Source organism: Malus sylvestris, chromosome 3 (assembly GCF_916048215.2).
Source record: "Malus sylvestris chromosome 3, drMalSylv7.2, whole genome shotgun sequence".
Lineage (NCBI taxonomy): Eukaryota > Viridiplantae > Streptophyta > Magnoliopsida > Rosales > Rosaceae > Malus > Malus sylvestris.
In genome coordinates, this window is record NC_062262.1 from 32,080,279 (window position 1) to 32,099,964 (window position 19,686).

A 19,686-nucleotide genomic window follows, 5' to 3' on the forward strand; every position below is an offset into this window, starting at 1 on the left:
GAGCCAGTCATTGACTACATCAACAGATGGCGCACTCTAAGCCTCGACTGTAAAGACAGGCTCTCGGAAACCTTTTCAATCGAGATGTGCATCCAAGGCATGCAATGGGGTTTGCAATACATCCTTTAAGGCATTAAACCACGGACATTCGAGGAATTGGCCACTCGCGCCCATGACATGGAGTTGAGCATCGCCCATCATGGGAAGAAAGAACCGATCACCGACTACAAGAACGACAAAGTTCTTGGGACAAAGGTGGAAAATGCTGCATGGAAACCCACTAAGGAAACGATGACAGTCAACACAGCTCCCGTCAAAATCTCCACACGAGGCAAGGCGATTCAAACTGGAGCTTTTCGTGATCAAGAGATGCGTAGACGCACTTTGAAGGAGCTTGAGGAGAAGATTTATCCATTCCCCGACTCTGATGTAGTTGCCATACTGGATGACCTGTTGGACAAGAAGGTGATCAATTTGCCTGAGTGCAGACGGCCGGAAGAGATGAATCGTACCGACAACCCAAGATACTGTAAATTCCACCACTTCATCAGTCATCCAACGGAAAAGTGCTTATTACTGAAAGATCTCATCCTGAAGCTAGCACAACAAGGGGAAATCGAGCTTGACCTCGAAGACACAGTTGCGGCACACACTACTACTATCGTGTTTGAATCACTCGATCATGTGCATCTCCGAAGCATGCATGACCATTCTTGTCAATGTTCAAGTCACATGGCACCTCCTACACAACCATCACCGGGGGCAAGCGACCAAGATGCATCTACTGGTGATAAGAAATGGTGGACATCAGTGACCTACAAAAAAAGGAGGAAGCCAAGACCACAAGCCACAAGGCCAAAAGAGGAGCCTAAACCCGCCCCTCGAACTTCAGTCTTCGAAAGGCTGAATTATTCAAAACCTAGAATTGCAGCACTTTATCGCATCAGTGGTCGAGACCAAACTTCCGTCTTGAAAAGGCTTGAGACGCCAACACCGCAAAGATCAGTCTTTGAAAGGTTATCAAAACCCAAGAAACAAAGCGGCACAGCTAGATCTCCTCCGCAACGGTCGGCTTTGGACAGACTTGAAGAAACTAAGAAGCCTTCTAGAAACAGGAAGACAACGCCAAAGGGAGAGAAGCTCGACAGTCTAGCAGGAAAAGACGATGTTCAAAGCTTGATTCCTTTAAGGATGAAGCGCCAAGCAACTTTGGAAGTCGACACAAAATGACCACTGAAGGTAAGGAGGCGTACCATCATCTACACTGGCCAATCTTCACGGCAACAAACCCAAAAGGACCGCACTGAAAAGGAGGCCCAAGAAGACAAAGAAGACGAAATCCTGGAAGAAGACGTCACTTTCGGCTCTGTCAACTCAAAATCTTCACCTCAATTGCTGGGGGCATGCTCCAAAACCATGCTAGTCAAGCCGAGTGAAGTTGAATGATGGACTTATGTCACTCCGAAGAAACTACACAAGAAGCATATGTCTTCTCCACAAGTTCACCAATGGGAAAGGAGGCAAAACAACTCCTATTCACCTCCAGAACAATGTGAAAGTGTTGGAGATAATGAAACTTTGACACGAAGATCATCCATCCCCATCACGATGCATGACATCTTCCCAGAAGACTTCTTCAACTACTCAGTCAAGGCTCCTTGCTATGAAGATTGCGAGGAACGACTCTCTCAGATCGTTTGACGAACCAAAGCTCTTGGTCTGCACGAGCATAAAAGGCAACACAAAAGCTCCTTGTCTGTAAGAGCCTAAATTGCAAGACACAAGGCTCCTCGCCTACACGAGCCTAAACTGCATGGCACAATGCTCCTGGTCTGCACGAGCATAAAAGGCAACACCAATGCTCCTTGCCTGCACGAGTTGAAACTGCAAATGGCACCAAAAGAAAATACCAAGAAAAAAAAATGTATTTTGAACTACGTTTTGACTTGATCTCTTTCTTTGGAAGGGTACGTAGGCAGCTTGAATATTCAATTTCAAGTTCAGTCACATCAAAATAAAAAAAATGTTTTGTTAAATAGAGTCAATTTTATTACAAAAAGAAAAAAAATGAATACATATGTTATTATGTTTTTACAAAAAAAAAAGAAAAAAAAAAGAACATATTCCTTATACATATATATATATATATATATATATGTATGTATGTCCTCTATCTAGCAGCAATAAGCCCATCAAAAGGAGGTTATCCAAAGCCCAAGTCTATTATCCAAATCCAGCTCCAAGAAGAAGAAACCCAAATCAAATCAGGCCCACAACACGGCCTAGCAGCTCATGCTCTGTCCTCCCTGCCTCAAACGGCATCATCTTAATCTCCCTACTCCCCATCAAATCGAACCAATTCTTTTTCCCCCGAAAACCCTAATTTTGAAGCTCAAGAGCTCCGATTTCCGCAGATCTAGCGAGATGTGCTGAGGGAGAACGCGAGGAAGAAGTTCGAGGAGGTCCGATTCGAGATGGATCCGGAAGTTATAACACGACTACTCATCGGCGATCATGATGCGGTGCAGTCGGCGATAGATGAGCTCGCCGAGAAGCAGCGACAGCAGATTCAGCAGAAGCGCAGGAGACCCAGTCTACGTTTGAGACGCTGATGAATGACGACTGGGTGATGACTGGAGAACCGGAGCAGAGGCCTACCTCGTCAATTCAGAAGGCATGTTGCCACTTCCCATTACTACCGTAGTCTCCCATTATTCTTTCCCCCTCTCAGTACTGTGTCTAGGTTACCCACCGTTCACATAAATAAGTTGAGGAATCCAGTCATTCTCTCTACCGTCAAGTGTTTTCAGTCCTTGTCCGGGCGTCCAAATGTGGTTGAAATTCTTGAAGAGAGAGGGTTGCTTGAATCCATCACCAGTGGGCATTTAAGGCAATCCTGCTCCGACCCCAATCTCCCTCATCTCAAAGTCTATTGTGGGTTTGACCCAACTGCCGAATCCTTGCACTTGGGAAACCTTATTGGAATTGTTGTCCTCTCATGGTTCCAAAGATGTGGGCATCACCTTGTTGCTTTGATCGGTGGTGCCACCGCTCGTGTTGGAGACCCTTCCGGAAAGAGCTTGGAAAGACCCGAGCTCGACCTTGATACTCTGTCCCGAAACACCACAGGAGTAACCAATACGATTACGAGAATTCTGGGTGGGATTTCCATCTTGAATAATTATGATTGGTGGAAAGAGGTTCGGTTGTTAGAGTTTCTCAAAGATGTGGGTCGGTATGCAAGAGTGGGGAGAATGATAGCGAAGGAGAGTGTGAAGAAGAGGTTGGAGTCAGAACAAGGAATGAGCCATACTGAGTTCACTTACCAGTTATTGCAGGGACACCAGATCCATTTCCTCTCTCTTTCTAGACACCCTTCGTGCTCTCCGCCTCTGCCTCGCCTCTGCCGTCGTGGTCTTGCCGCCATCTCCGACAAGCTTCAACCCACACCCGCATTTCTCTATTAGATTATCTTTATCATTATTCCTTCTCAGCGCATGCAGCAGATCTCAGAAGGCCGACGTCAACTAGGCGATGACTCGAACCTCCCCCGATCACAGCAGCAACCATCCTTGTCGTCTCTGCCGCAACGGCCTCAGCCCTCGCCTTCCTCCTTCTTCCTCCTCCAAGTTGCTCATCTCATTCTGCCCATATGTCAAGCATCGGCATTAGCAACTTCTTCTAGCACCAGGACCTCCATCGCTGTCGTTGCCCCTCAATGGAAGCTCGGGCAGCCCCTCGTCCTTCGTCATCTCTCGAGCTCGGACTGGGTTTTCACCCACAAACCCAGGCTTGCATAGCACCGTATATAAAGAAAAAAAAATAATAAAATAATATATATATATATATATGTATATATATCATGGTGCGGTGTGAGTATAAGGGCCATCATTTCATTAGTGATGGTGGGTGTAAGCACCACGAAAGGAAAAGAAAGAAAAGGGAAAAGCAAAGGTGGTGCTTCAGGCACCACTAGCAAGAGTGCCCGCGCGGTGCTGCGGGTTTTCAAACTGTACAAAACATGTAGAAAGTTTAAATGTATATATGATATGCCATACTATTTACATACATGTGGAAAATGTATTTACAACACTATTTACAATAAGGAACAATGAGTAGGATTGGACTTTGTTAATCTGATGGGCTTGTTTTCATTTTGCTTAGGATAGTTGACTGAAATTAGGAGAGAAATAGAAAAAGAATTTCATAAATTGTTTATGAAGGAAACAAATTCAGTTCATATTATATATAATAGATGATCTATTACCTATAAGGAAGAAGATTCATCACTAAAAATGAAAATAATAGACCCTAAAACTTCCAACATGGTGAAAAATATAAACATTGTGAAATTGGAATAGAAATCAATTCTGAAAAGAAACTGAGAAGAGGGATTACATTAAATGGAAACCGTAAACACACAAACTGAAACAATTCTTATAGAATGAGTAAGTCGAATTTACAACGTAGTGAGGAGTGTAATCTTGCTGCCAATTGCTAAACCAAGACTACCTACACCAAATTAGAACATTTTAATCCTTCAATCAGTTATATTGGATGATGCTAAGCATGCATGGTTAAATTAGACGATAACTTGGAACATCTGCTTAAAGCTTAAAAGTAGATCACTTCAATTAAACATATGTCGAGACTATCTCTAATCCTTGGTTAAACCATGAGTTGGAACATGTCCTTAAAGTCCCAAATTTTAATTGGTAAAACAACAGAAAGAACTTATAGCTCCAACCAGTCATCAAACTCTACTGAAATAAGCTTGGATAATAACTGAAATGAAAAAGAAACAAAAATATAGGAATACCATATTAATTTTCAAATCTTACCACCAGTTGTGTCTCACCATGGCTCAGTCTTTGCTTTGTTAGTAACTTAGCCGTCAAATCTTTCAACTGCAATGATCAATTGAACACGATCAGAGAAAAACCACATATGGAAAAGCACACAACTTTCAAAATGCTCATGGAATCCACAATCAAAACTTTTCACTTTGCTTCTATCTGGAAGATACCAAAACGATATTAACAATGAAGGGATGATAACAAATCTCATTAAAGAACACAGTGCATTTATTACCAAAGTGTTAACCAGGTGAAAGTATAAAATATTACGGATTTACAGAGTCAAATTTTACATTTGTTGATTATAATTAGTGAAATAAACAGTAATCTATACAACAATAAATATAAAAATAGTTATTGAAGTTGATTTCGCAATTTCTGAAGGTTTAAAGACTGGAGCATCAGATATTTGTTGAATTTAAAACTTTATGTGATCTTAATCCACTTATTAAATACAAAATACAACAATGTAATTACTTTGCTATCACATTATGAAGTACAGTTAAACGCATTGGTAAGATATTAATCGTATAGGAAACAAAATAAAAAACAGATTATGGAATAAATCAGTAACTAAAATCAGTTAGCATCTGAATTAACACCCAAATTATCAAACAACTCATAAGAATCAATTCCAGTTCGAAAAACAACGATTCGGATAAAGAAGAAATCCCAGAACGGGCTGCAATTAAATTAACTTTTATGATGAGGAGAAGACAAACTAAAAAGCAACTTTTCGATTACATTCAAAAGAAAAAAAAAACAATTGAAGCAGAACAAAATTATCTTGAAAACAATAATAAATTATTGAAGATCATAACATTATGCAATTGCAAACCCAGCAACGTAAATTGAATTTACCAGTTGAAGATATAATAAAAAAAAATTAGAAACTTCATAAGCAAGCAAGGCAATGGACAAAACCCACAAAGGATCCCAAAACCTCTGGGAATTCCGAGATTTTTCGTTTTTTGGCATACCGAAATAAAACTGAAAGGCGTGATCTAATCAATTTGAAAAATCTCAAGAATTCACATATCATTACAAAACCAAATTCATCGTTAAGATTAAGAGCAACCGAATAACACAATAATAACAAAACAGAAAAAAAAAATATTATAAATACCTTTGTCAAATCTCTTGGGATTCAAGTCCATTGACTTCACCCCCATATAACGTGGTGCCCCAGAAATTCAGTAACTTTAGTAGCCTTGATCATGCATGTATTAGTATAAATACAGAAAAAAAGATAAATGCAATTTATTAGACTAAATTTGGGATCAATAAACTTACAGTGATGCCAATAAATAGCGATTGAAGAAAATTTTTCGTGTTGCTACATTGAGAGGGGCACCCAAACCTGATATTTAAAAAACAAAATATTTAGTACAATGTAAACAATTCAATATGTAGTATCAGTTTAGGATGCATAATTGAAGGCTCTAAAACCCCCAAAATCACAGGAAAAAAATTCACACAAAATCTACCCGCAAATCGAAAACGACAAAAAAGAAAGTAAATTAGGCAACATTGAAAAAGACCTACTACTTACCAGAAAATGCTAGATCACGCAAGGAAAAAAATGAATTTCAATGAAATCGAAAACAGCAAAAACCTGTAGCCACCCAAGGGTTTCGAACCAAAGAAGTCCGTTGGTATGAAATTTTACGCACCATTTGACAAACCAAATCAAGCAGTGTCCAAAGATTAGAAAAATATGTTAAAAAGTAGAAATTGTATTTGATATAGATTAAAATGATTGAGTAATTGTGAGCGACTTACGACAAAATGAGGATGATTGAGGGAGGAGAGTAATCAAATTCGATGACTTCAATTGTAACAAATGGAAGGCCTCCATTGAATAGGTGTTAAAAAGTTGAGAATATATGTCAAAATGATATTTAAACCAACATTTTTTTGGAGTGTGATGTTCTATAATTAGAAATTATGTAAATATTTATGTATAACTGATTTATTGTGGATGAGTGTGATCGAGAAAACATATTGGATATATTGATCTATGACTGGTAGGTGATGCAAGGAACAGTATTGGAGAATTGTAAAAAAGTGGAATATGTTGAAATAAAGGTAATTGCAAATGAAGTTAATAAATTGCATGACTGAATCAAATTGGAAGCATAGTAATGTAATTATTTGGTTTCAAAATTTGAGATCATTGTTTACATATTTTAGTGTAAAGGATAGAATTCAATTAAACAGGTTGATTGAAATGGTGTAAAAGGATGGATCAAACATAGTTAGTTCGGTGTCTCTGTGTAGTATAGAGATATAGTTTGCTGAGTTATTTCAGCCTCCATTATTTGGAGAAATAATCATCATTTCCATCTTTTCTCTTCAATGGAATGAGTTGCTACCAATTTATATACAGAGGCTTTCTCATTTTGACCTGTTGTAAACACATGGCTAATTTTCTAGTTGTTCAATGAGGGGTTTGAGTTGGACATGCAAAAGTATAAATCTAGATGTTCCCATTGAAGATACTCTTACACATGTTCAATTTAACTCATTAGTGGACAAATAAGGAATTAAGCATGTATTCAGAGCAGGTAAAAAGAAGACAGTTTGTATATATATTGGTAGCAACTAATTCCCTTGAAGAGAAGGGTTAGTAAACATTGAATTTAAACGCAAGACAACCAAGAAAAGAGAGTTAAGAAAACATACCATTAAATTGTTCCATTGTGGTTGAGGATTTAGATATCGTTAGGGTAAGATGTTAACACCTCACTGCATATCTAAAGAGCAATTATAAAAATTTTGTTTATTAGAACATCTTTAATCTTTTTGAAAATGCTTAAATTTTAATTTTTTGCCAGAAATTTGAAATGGATAAATGTCTAATTTTTTTGTAATATATTAAAAAACAGGATAGGTAGAGAGAAGAAGATATTGTTTAGTGTGTATAGAGCAGAAAGAATGTAGTGCAAATTGTAATCCATAGCAGAAAAAGTATATATAAAACGTGTTGTATAAGTATTTATTAAGCTGTAAATTAAAGGTGTTAAATTTATGTAAACATCTAAAGCATGCGTGTAACATGCTATAAATCAAATGTAGACAAAACATACAAAAGAAAGAAAAAAGAAGAAGGAAAGAATAAGTAAATATAGTTTGAGATTAGTTTTAGAAAAAAGGAAAGCAACATTGCAGCATAACTTTTTAAACCAATATTTCACCTATTTAATCTCAACCTCAATTGTTTTGGAGAGTGCGAAGATGAAGTGTCTTCTTAAGTGTTCATACAGCATCTGCAAAAGAAAGAAAGCAATGGAAGAAAGTTAATGATAAGTGAAAAAAATTGTAAAATGTGAATGGACAAAAGTGGGAAAATAAGGTAGAATTTAGTAAAAAATACTAAGTTTTTTTGTCGAAGGATTTTATCCTAATCAAAATCCCAAACTGAAACAACATTTGTAATTAGATGTAAGAAAAAATTGGCCAAAGCAGTTAAGTATGGTACCAACATTATTATACTACTATTTTAATCACATTGAATAAAAAATGTAAATGTTTAGACATAGGTTAGTAAAATAAACAGTCTGCTCATAAATTTTGTAATACATCTTTAAACACTATGTTTGCAGTATAGTTGTTTACATTATTGTCTCCATCTGGAATCAAAATCTTCAAACCTTCTTTTGATGTAACTCTAGATAATGCTACATATAATTGACCATGGGTAAAAACAGGTTCAGGAAGATATAAACCAACTTGTTTCAAAGATTGACCTTGACTTTTGTTGATGGTCATTGCATAACATGGTCTAACAGGAAATTGACGTCTTTTAAAAATAAAAGGCCATTTATTTTCTGTTGCTGTCAAAGTGATTCTCGGAATGAATACTTTGTGACCAATATTGTTTCCAGCAAGTATTTTAGCTTCAATAATCTGGTTGAATAATTGAGTAACTACTAATCTAGTTCCATTACACAAACCCAAAGACTGATTTAAATTTCGTAACAACATAATTGGCATTCCTATTTTCAAAATTAGGTTATGGGTAGGTAAACCATTGAAATCGAGCTTATTCAAAAATTCAATAGGATACAATATTTCTAAATTTTCATTATTTCCATTTGAAGAACACAAAGAATCATAGCTTAGAAACACATGTTCATCTCCAGGTAACAAATCGGTTATATAATTGTTTATATCTGTAACAGTTGTGTTTCGAGGTGTTATAATAGCACGTTCTCTCAAGTAGGCAAAATCTTGATAAGAATGTTCAAAATTGGGATAAGTTGCAAGAAAAATTGATAAAATTGGGTTGTCAGAAGAATCAACTATTAAATCTTTAGGTATTTCAATCAGAGATGTATCTTTATCATTTGAATTGTTTTCACCGATTTTTCCATCACCTATTTGTAAAATCCAATTTGCAAAATCACTGATTCTTCTCTTTTCATCAATGTCTAACCCATTTTTTGATAATCTCATGTTTTCTTTTAAATAAAATATTTTAAAATGTGACCACAAATAAGAACTATTTAAAGAAGCATTTATTATGTCCTCTTTGCTTCCTCCAGGTATAACAGGTAATATTTGTCGAAAATCACCACCTAATAAAAGAGTTTTACCACCAAATGGAGTATTGCCTTGTGAATCATTTAAATGGGACATAATATCATAAAGTGATTTATCTAATGCTTCAAAACAATGTTTGTGATTCATCGGTGCTTCATCCCATATAATCAAATCTGTTTTTTCAATTAATGTTGCAAGATGAGTTTTCTTTTTTATTGCACAAATTGAAGAATCAGTAACAACCAAGGGAATTTTAAATCTGGAATGTGCTGTTCTACCAGCTGGTAATAATAATGAAGCTATCCCTGATGATGCCACAGCTAAAACAATTTTTTTCTCAGATCTAAGCTTACTTATGATAACATCCCATAAAAAAGTTTTTCCAGTGCCTCCATGACCATAAACAAAAAACAATCCACCTTTTTTTCTTTCCACAGCATCTATAACACAATCGTAGATAAGTTTTTGATCTTGATTAAGTTGCAATTTTAAATCTGCGTGTTTTTTTGACAATTGTTCAGAATCATAGTTTAATTCTTCTCTTAGAAGCTTATTTTTAATTTCTAACATTTTTCTTGCATCAGGCATTGGTAAATGATACTTGGCTAAAGAACTCGATGCATTGTTAAAAAGCAATTCTAATTCAAACAACACGGAATTTTTTAATTCATCTTGTGGTATGATCATATCAGGAAGTGCAAAAGTTTTTCGCAAGTTGTACAAAATGTCATCATACATGTTTTGCCAATGAGTATCAAAAAGAGTTTCAGGATCTACCACATCACAATATAAAATGATTGTAACAAATAATTGTCTCAACTGATGAGATGACGCTACATTTACAGCACTTGACAAAGCCTCAATCCATTCTTTATCATCTCCTAACAATCCGAATGATTTGCATGCAGCATGATACGAAGGATGTACAATACCATTAACAGTTTTGAGATCATCAAAGTTTAATGCACCTTTTTTCAAGTTCAAAAGCATTCGTAAATAATATAATTCACCAGATGCAGGATGCACATACGCTATTCTACCTATTGAACCTTTTCGTTTTCTAGGTTTCCACATTTTTTCCCGTGTGTCATATAAGAATTTTGAAGGAAATTGTGCATAAGTGAGTGAGCGCGCTTCACTATAAATTTTGTTAGTTTCAAACCAACTTGTTAACATTGTATGGTTAGAAGCGTTTTGTTTGATAATTGAATGGAGTGATTGATCACCACTGAAAACAATATTTTGTTCAAACGGTAAATGCACTGGTAATCGCTCTACAGAAGGTTCCCTATGATGTATAGAATATTGAAACAATCTCCAAACAGCTTCGTAAGGCGATATGTATCTACAATTTAGATATGTTAATATTTCATCATTTGGATCCTGTTGGAGAGCCAATCGCGCTCTATCTGAACCTTTGTTTACATATTTGAACAAATATTTTATAAGCATGGATTGACAACAGGATTCAACATTTATATGAGCATTATATCTCAAAAGTAGTTCAGGATTATAAGGAACAACAAAACTGTTATCAATTTTGATTCCATTTTTTATAACAAACTTTGTATCATCATCCCGACGCCTATAAATTGGAAAACCATTTTGTTCAAAAATTGTTTCATTTTTATAAGGCTTAGGAAAGTTTTTGGAGCACTTATTTTCCCGCATGCAAGGAGAATTTTTATTAACATGCCCACATGGACCATGAATCATAAATTGATTAACAATCTCATAAAGTCGAGGCTCAACAAATTTGTCTGGCAATTCTGCACAAATAATTGAATCTATATCTGATGGCATATAGCATTTGAAATTTGATTTCAACCATATTAACATATGAGAATGAGGCAAACCTCTTTTTTGAAATTCAATTGTACAAACATCTGTTTGGAAAATCAATTGAGACAAACAAAACCCAAAAAAAAATAAGTTAGCTCGTTGAAGGAAAAAAAAAAAAACCAAACCAAGATAAGCAAAGTAATAAGATTTTAGAACTCACTTGCTTCAACTTGACCGAATGGCTCTCCAGATTTGATGAAATCAAGCATATCATCAAGTTTCATTTTAAATATTCTAGAAATTATATCAGGTCTGTCCTCAGGTTTGTAGCCTGGTTTTTTTTCAAATTCTCTTATAATTTCTGGCCATTTCACATTACAGGTAAATGTTATAAACAAATCAGGATGTCCATATTCTCTACAAATAGCCATAGCATCTTGATAATTATTGATCATATATCTAGGACTTCCGGTGTATGATGCTGGTAAAACAATTTTTTGTCCCAAACTATTTGCATCGTTGTCACCTCTTAACACAGCATCATAAATTCCTTTGTAAATCTCACTTCTTAAATTTTTTTGATTTTGTCTTATGTAATCCAACCTATCTTCTTCAAGTGTTGCATAAGAATCTACTAAATATTGTTGATAAAGTCTACCTCCTTTCAACAACGTAGTGAAGTATGGATTTCTTTCTTGAATTTGATAAGATATATAAGCTCTCATAGGTATTCTTTGTCTTTTTGTTTTTGGACCGTTATAATTTTCATTCCATTTTAAATCCGGCCTGTAACCATCTTCACCATATGGAAAAAGAATAGGATACTGAAGAGCCATAAATTTTGGATTCAATTTTGTAACACGTTTTAACCCTTCACTCTTGCAGTCTATAATAATATCTCTATTAGAATCTGACAAACCTATATCACCAACTATTAATCCACCTATTTCATCACTTGTTGGTTGATCATATTGTTTACTATCATTTGGTTGCCTCCCCAACAATGTCATTTTTAAAGAAATGAGACCATTAGTTTCAAATTTATCTCTTATTGTTCGAAAAAGTTTAACCAAGTCATTGCATGAATCAAACATTTTAATCAAACCTTCTACAACTTTTGAATCGAGTCTTTGATTTGTTCCATCATTGTTAAAAGCTCTAAGACGATTTTGTACTTCATTATATGTATCATAAACATATAATTGGGCAAATTTTGGAGATTCATTATCAGGAGGCAAAAGAGATCCCATCAAATGACAAACTTGACCACTGATTTTGAAAATGTAAGGACTTGTTCCATTGTTAATCGAGTGATCAACTTTGGCTCCCATTGAAGTAAATGAAAACATAGAATTGTAAGCTCTAATATTTTCTCGAAATGATAAACTTTTTTGACCTCCATTTGGATCAAGCAACAAATCTAAATAAGGTGGTGTTGGCTTTGGAGTTGGAAGCTTAATTTTTCCTTGTTGACAGCATAGAGTAAACATGGGTTCATTTTTTTTTAAGCTTTGTTTAAGAGACTCATTTAACCAAAAATAAGCACCGCAATAAACACACATATAACTCTTATCACCCAAATCTATATAATCCTTGACAACACCTACAAAAAATACATCCAAAACAGCAAAGAATAGGACAGTAGCGTTATACGACGTTGAGTAAACAGTAAAATTAAAAAGAAAAATAAAAAATTATTATAAGAAATTAACAACATACCTCTTCTGTTGTTTTGAAAAAAAGCTTGTCCCTTATTCATAAGATTGTGATTACGATCACCAAAAGTTTTTTCAACCACGCTTCCAACATCGTTGGAGACTGTAACAATTTTTTTCCCTTTTTTATCACAACTATCTAAGTTTTTTTCAAGCGTAGTCATATCTAATATGTCATCATTATCAGAATGTTGAACAACAAAATCATCAACAAAAGAACTGCTTGTACCACATTGATATTCACCTCGTGAATATTGACAAAGAAATGTATCAGTTTCATAAAAAGAGGTGTTTTCAGTATTTTGCATATAAGTGGTTCCACACAATTCATTATCAGAATGCTCAACAACAGAATCATTAGCAAAAGATCTGCTTGTACTACACTGATATTCGCCCTGTGAATATTGAGAAACTAACTCATCAGTTTCACAAAAAGAGGTGTGTTCAGAATTTTGCATATAAGTGGTTCTACACAATTTTTTTGGTTGCTGGTTATTCTCAAGGAAAAGATTACATCCACTATTCACAATGTTTTCTTCTTGTTGTAGACCATCATTTATTCCAATATTTAAAGATCTTTTAGACATGATGCATATAAATTTTTACAGCCAATTCAAAAACAAATTGCTGCAAAACACAATTCAAACAAAAAAAAAGAACTAATAAGGATATAACACATATACTAAAACAATACAGAAATCTAAACAAAACCTTAAAACAAAAGTTTGATCTCAATAAACATAAACACAATACAAAGGTTGACTTGGATGAGAAAAAAGTAAACAAAAAAATATAATGAAACTTTGAATTGAAATACATAAGAAGTTTAAATTACTTACCTGTAACACAGAACGTCCTCAAGGCCAAAAAGAACACAAAAGGGTTATAAATGAGAATTCCCTTAACTTCTGTAAAAAAAAAAATAAGAAAAAAAAAACTGCATACCATGAGTTCACAGAATTGTATGAGTCCTGATAAAAATAATTTTAAAGCTTAGAAATTTTACATCAAATTCCAGACTAACCAAAGAACTTAAATTGATTCCAAATTCTCAACCCCACATAAAATTCAAAGCTTAAAAATTAAAAAAATCTCAAAGATTGAATCTGAGAAGGGTAAAACGTGGAAGAATACCTGGATGTTTTGTCAAATGAGGAAAGGAGCCCAAGCAGGTGAATGACTCCACTCACAGTGATTTTCAAATTGTGCAGAGTTTCTCTCTTGTATTTTTTTTTAAAGATCTTGCTGCTTTCTTTGAAAGTTTGGATTTTTTTTTTATGTTCGTATACTATTAAAAATAAAAAAACACACGTTAGTACAAAGAAAATACATTGACAACTGCAAAGAAAAACTAAAAAATTTAGAAATCAGTTACCTTAATACGTACCAGTTAACAAAACGGTGAAAAGACGAAATCGATACGGTTCGCAACCAAAAACAGAGAAGAACAGCCAACAACTATTCCAAAAATCAAAAGATCGTGTCTGGCCGGAGGTAATTTTGTGAAACCAAAAGGAAGAAATTGATAGAAAATAGGGCGCACAACGATGAAGGCGGAGGAAAACCCAGATGAGGAAACCAGAAAATGGAGAGCCAAAAGGTAAAGTGAAACAGATGAATCGAAGGAGAGAAAGAAAAGATGCAGGACGCGTGGGCTGGATGGGTAGAATCGGAAATTCACTGCACACATATGAAGAGGCACGGCAAAAGCCAGGAAAAGCGGAGGGCATTTCAGCCATTTTACTGTTCACGAACAGTGAAAAACAGTGCACCCGAGTTTGGGTTTTAGTATATGTATAATGTGCAAAGAAAAAAAAAATATATATATATATATATATAATAAATAAATAAATAAAAAAGACCATGTGCAGAAAAAGAAAGAAAAAATATATATATATATGTATGTATATATATATATATATATATATATATATATATATAAAGAAGTAAGTGGATCCTTGGTGGGGAAAAGGTTTTGGAATGGTGAATCAGTCCATGTGAAAAAATTAATATGTATGTATGTGTGTGTGTGCATAATATATATGTTTACAGCAAAAAAAAAAAACAAAACAAAACAAATGCATCGAGAGAAATAAAGTCCGTTTTTATTTATTTTTTCTGGAATTTTTACATAAATTTGCATTATACATACTTAAAAAAAAAAAATCAAATTTACAAGAGGGAATCTTCAAGGACGATCAGGTGTCGCCTCACCACTCGGCAGAGCTCCAGAAATAAGAGGCGCCAGAGGTTGACTATTTGAAGCCACACCACTCGGCGGAACTCCAGGAAGAAGAGGAGCCAAAGGTTGATCATTTGGAGCTTCATTACGCGGTACAGCCCCAGAAGACGAAGGCAAATGCTGCTGGAACAAACCCACAAACCTCTGATGATCAAGTAAAATCTGACCATCAGATTCCTGCATCTGGTTAATCTTCCTCTTCATGTTTGTCGCATAGCTATGTGCGAGCTTATGCAACTGTTTATTCTCCTGCTTGAGCCCTCTAATCTCCTGTTTGAGACTCATCACTTCCGCCGCCAATGATTCAACTTGACGGGTTCGAGCAAATAGGCGTTGGGCCATATTAGACACAGAACCTGCATACAGCACACTGAGAGCCAGAGAATCCTTAACAGCCAACTCATCAGACCGTTTGGAAAATAGTCTGTTATCTCTGGGAGTGACAAGGTTTCGGGCCACCACCGCAGTGGTCATATGATTCTTCACCACCGAATCCCCAACGGTAAGAGGACCAGTAGGGGATATGAAGGATGGGCGCCATATGTTGTTTGGAGAATGCGGGACTGCCTCTTCACCAAGATTCAAGTCAAAACGACGGTCAGAGGGTCCAGACATTTTCAAAGTGTTGAAGGAAGAAGAGATCGGACAAATCAAGATCTTAGAAGTACAAGAGGGGAGTTTTCACAAGCAAAAATTCAAGTGTGCTTTGAAATGAACTGCATGCCTATATAAAAAAATCAGCACTCGACGGGATTTCAGAGATCGAAGAGGCGAGCTCAGAATTCGAAGAGGCCATTCAAAAATTGAAGAGGCAAGCTCGAAAATCGGAGAAGCATCTTGCTTTTCCAAACGCGTCAGCACTCATCACACGCAAACTCAGCTTTGCGGAAATCACGGGTAATTTGTCGAAGCGCCAATCCCAGATATCGAATAGGCGCCAGTCTTTTTCAGCCGCGTCATCACCTGTCATATGCACACTCAACTTTGCGCAAATCACGGGCAATTTGTCGAAGATTTTCGGTGAAGGAGAAAGCACGTGAAAGTTTACTGTTCAATCACGCGTTAGTTGCCGACACAAGTGAAAGAATAGTACCTCTACAGGTATTAAGGGACCTCCTATAACTGTCCACCTTCACCTTCCATAGCAAGGCAGACATACAGAGCCTTTCTTCATCTCCAAAAATGCTTTCCCAATGAAACCTCTCGAGTCATTCAGTGTTCCTTATTCCTTGGGGTACCTCTGCAAGCCAATGACTCCAAAGCAAAAGTATCTCATATCACCAGGGTAGAAAGCAAGAGTATCTCATATCATGCACTCTCCCTGTCCTTTCCTTTGTCCTTGTTCTTACCTGCAAAAACAAGGATAAAGAAAACAATATGCCGGAACCTCCACTCAAACTCGGGTAAGGAACCGACTGCTTGGAACCCTTCCCTGATTGCCTACCTAGCACTGCTCTCGAGTACTCGTCTCCCACTGCTGCTGTACTTCCAAAGAAGCTACCACATCTGCCTGAAGAATAGATAAGGCAAGTGAAAATGATACCTTGCAGCATGTGGAGACAACGTGCAGAAGGAACAAGCAGAGAAGAATGTGGTCTGCACAGTCAACTCAGCAGAAGGAGTCCGAGCTGAAGAACTCGAGAAGCTGCCACATCTGCCTGAAGAAACAAGCAGAAAAGAATGCAGCATGCACAGTCAACTCAGCAGAAAGAGTCTGAGATGAAGAACTCGAGAAGATGCCACATCTACCTGAGGAACAGATAAAGCAAGAAAAAAATAATACATTGAAGCATGTGGAGACAAGCACAACAAAGCACGTGCCGATTTAGCCGCTACTTCTTCAAAATCAAAAGTATCTCATATCATCAGGGTGGAAATCATTCTGGACAGTGAATTCGTTTTGACCCTCAAATTCTTGGGTCGGCTTACTAGGCGTTGTGAGCTGCACGTGTCGATTCACCACCCGTGAATCAAATCCTTAAAGATTAAGTCACCAACTGGAAGAAGAGCTCGTCAATCTTGAAGATCATACCGTCGACCAAACTGCTCAGGTGTGAATTAAAAAGATTGAACAGAGCAACAAGTCGTCACCTTCACCTCGTGCCTGCTTGTCATGTGTTCGAGTCAACCTTCAAGAATCAAGCCTTAACGGCCCTTGAAGAAGCTTCCAACCAAATTCAAGATCAAGCCTCGACGGCCTTTGAGGAAATCACAAGTCCGATTCAAGATCAAGTGTCTACCACTCTTGAATCAAAACCTAGTTCAAGAATATGCTGTGGAAAATCAACAATTGGAGGAATCCAGAAAATCCTCCTTCCCAGTTCAAGATCAAAGCTGTGGAAAGTCAACAAAGCGCAAAAACAAAATATGTGCTAATTCATCCACTACCAAAGCCAAAAAATCATCTACCACATGAAGCTCCTTGTGGTCCAATTTCAACCTTCAAGATCAAGCCTCGACGGCCCTTGGATCGACATCCACAGTAAGGGACTTCAAAACGCATCTCCTACACGTGACAAGCACATGTATACAACGCGCCTTGAAGTGGGGGCATTTGTAGACATCGAAATTTCGGTAAATAAATGTTGACCGATAAATCAAAGTGTCAACGCTCATGTATTACATAAATTTTACACGTAGCGTGTGACTCAACGAAAATTGAAATGAGTTGGAAAAGTCATCAAATAGGACACGTGTCAACACCTGGCAGAAACGACTTATTTCATCTGGGATATTATATTCAAAATTAGGCCTTGGAAAATTCTATAAATACAAGCCCATTTCATTCATTTGAGGGAGGAACCAATTCATATTACACCTTGAAACTCTGAAGCTCTGAAACTCCGAAGCTCTCAAGCACCCAAGTTCCCGAAGAATCAAGAAAGCTCTCTTCGTTCTTCGTTCATCGTTCTTCCAAGATCAAGCCCCAACGGCCCTTTGGATCAAAAATCATCCACCAATTCAAGATCAAGCCCCGACGGCCCTTGAAGAAAGTGTTCTTCGTTCATCGTTCATCATCTGTTCATCCAAGATCAAGCCCCAACGGCCCTTTGGATCAACAATCATCCACCAATTCAAGATCAAGCCCCGACGGCCCTTGAAGAAAGTACCATCGTTCATCATCTGTTCATCCAAGATCAAGCCCCAACGACCCTTTGGATCAACAACGTCGACAAATCCACACATCCAACCGTTCTTCAAGATCAAGCCCAAAAGCCCTTGAAGATTCGTTCATCGTTCTTCCAAGATCAAGCCCCAACGACCCTTGGATAAACAAGCCACCGTTCTTCAAGATCAAGCCCAAAAGCCCTTGAAGACCCGTTTATCATCGTTATTCAAGATCAAGCCTTAAACGCCCCTTGAAGAAACACTCATCAAACCCCAACGGCTCCTTGAAGATCCGCTCAAATCCACCTTCAAAGATCAAGCCCACGACCCTTGAAGAAACTTCCAACAGTTCATCCAAGATCAAGCCTCGACGACCCTTGGATCAACGAAACATCCACAAATCAACACCTTACGGAGATCGAATCAGAGGATCAAATTTGAGAGAGATTGTAACCCAAAATCATCAAATACAAATATTTGTTTGTGCACGTCGTTCTTGTCTCTTTCGTTTCAGGAATTTTCCGTGTTCACACTATCTACTTGTAAGCCTCAAGTTTTTTTGTTTCCTTCTTTCGATACAAAATAAATTAGTTTTTCTGTGTTTTTAAATTATTGAGTCTGAAGTGTTTTTCTAAATATAATTTAAGCAATGTCTTACGTGTAAAAACAAATAATTTTTTTATATAAAATGAAGGCATATTTTTTGGTATTGTCCCGAACCTCAAAAATCTCTGAACCAGCCCTGGTAGGTGGTGAAGGGGTGTGCGTGTGCGATGAGTGTTCGATGAGGCCACCCTTAGATGTGTTTCACTAGGCACCGTTTGACAGAGGTGATGGGGTGGAATGATGGTATTGTGGGTTTTTTTTTTTAAGCTTATTAGGGTTTTATAAACTAAAGAATAAATGGATACTCATAATCCAGTGAATTGAGTGACAAAAATGAAAAATTGGCGCACACACACATCAAGCTTAAAAAAAAATATGAGTATGGTTGTAGATTTGATAAAAATAGGCAAGAAGGCTTCCCACCGTGGGGTCACAAAGGGCTTTCACACTCCCATTGCGTGTGCCAGTCAGCTAGTATCTAAACTACATATTAATAAAACTTTTTTTGTCAATAAAAAAAGGGTGAAAATACAATTTTGTTTTCTATCACAACAAAAAAAAGTTAAAGAAAATAAAGTAATTTTACAAAACAAATCTTCCTTTTTTTTGTTTATGTCTCAAGGTGATTTTATCATGTGTAACTTTTTTTAAAATAAAATAAATAAACCCCTTACTCTCTTCCCCTGTTCTTTAATTTTAAAAATAAAAGTAAAAAATTTACTACTAATATAAAGAAAGGCAAATTTAGTAAAACTTCATAATACCATAAACACCCCTCCGTTCTTACAACTTTCAAAAATAACAATTTAATTAAATAAAGACAAATTAGGTA

General features: G+C 36.5%; 2 protein-coding genes and 1 non-coding gene across 15 annotated transcripts; 1 reads left to right on the top strand and 2 right to left on the bottom strand.

Moving 5' to 3' along the window:
- Positions 1 to 2,611: 2,611 nt before the first annotated feature.
- On the top strand, positions 2,612 to 3,467 carry LOC126617176 (tyrosine--tRNA ligase, chloroplastic/mitochondrial-like). The gene is made up of 2 exons (XM_050285215.1): positions 2,612 to 2,674; positions 2,811 to 3,467. The coding sequence occupies exons 1-2, from the start codon at positions 2,612 to 2,614 to the stop codon at positions 3,465 to 3,467; spliced, it is 720 nt and encodes a 239-aa protein (XP_050141172.1).
- A 493-nt stretch (positions 3,468 to 3,960) lies between these two features.
- Positions 3,961 to 14,657, bottom strand: LOC126615552 (uncharacterized). Of its 13 annotated transcripts, none has more exons than XR_007620824.1 (8): positions 14,286 to 14,657; positions 14,033 to 14,186; positions 13,738 to 13,806; positions 6,150 to 8,125; positions 5,983 to 6,066; positions 4,842 to 4,907; positions 4,464 to 4,512; positions 3,961 to 4,010 (listed from the first exon to the last, which is right to left on the bottom strand). XR_007620824.1 is itself a non-coding variant. In XM_050283387.1 (5 exons), the coding sequence occupies exons 4-5, from the start codon at positions 12,743 to 12,745 to the stop codon at positions 8,421 to 8,423; spliced, it is 4,209 nt and encodes a 1,402-aa protein (XP_050139344.1). In that variant the 5' UTR covers positions 12,746 to 13,001; positions 13,738 to 13,806; positions 14,033 to 14,186; positions 14,286 to 14,657; the 3' UTR covers positions 8,143 to 8,420. The 13 variants fall into 13 exon arrangements, 1 of the variants encoding a protein (XP_050139344.1); XR_007620830.1 differs by lacking the exon at positions 3,961 to 4,010 and having other exon boundaries at positions 4,034 to 4,512; positions 5,983 to 6,056; positions 6,150 to 6,216; positions 7,542 to 8,125; XR_007620825.1 differs by lacking the exon at positions 3,961 to 4,010 and having other exon boundaries at positions 4,034 to 4,512; positions 6,150 to 6,216; positions 7,542 to 8,125.
- LOC126617529 (small nucleolar RNA Z103) lies at positions 7,100 to 7,202 on the bottom strand. The gene has a single exon (XR_007621402.1). It is a non-coding gene; the product is annotated as a small nucleolar RNA Z103 (small nucleolar RNA).
- Positions 14,658 to 19,686: the final 5,029 nt, after the last annotated feature.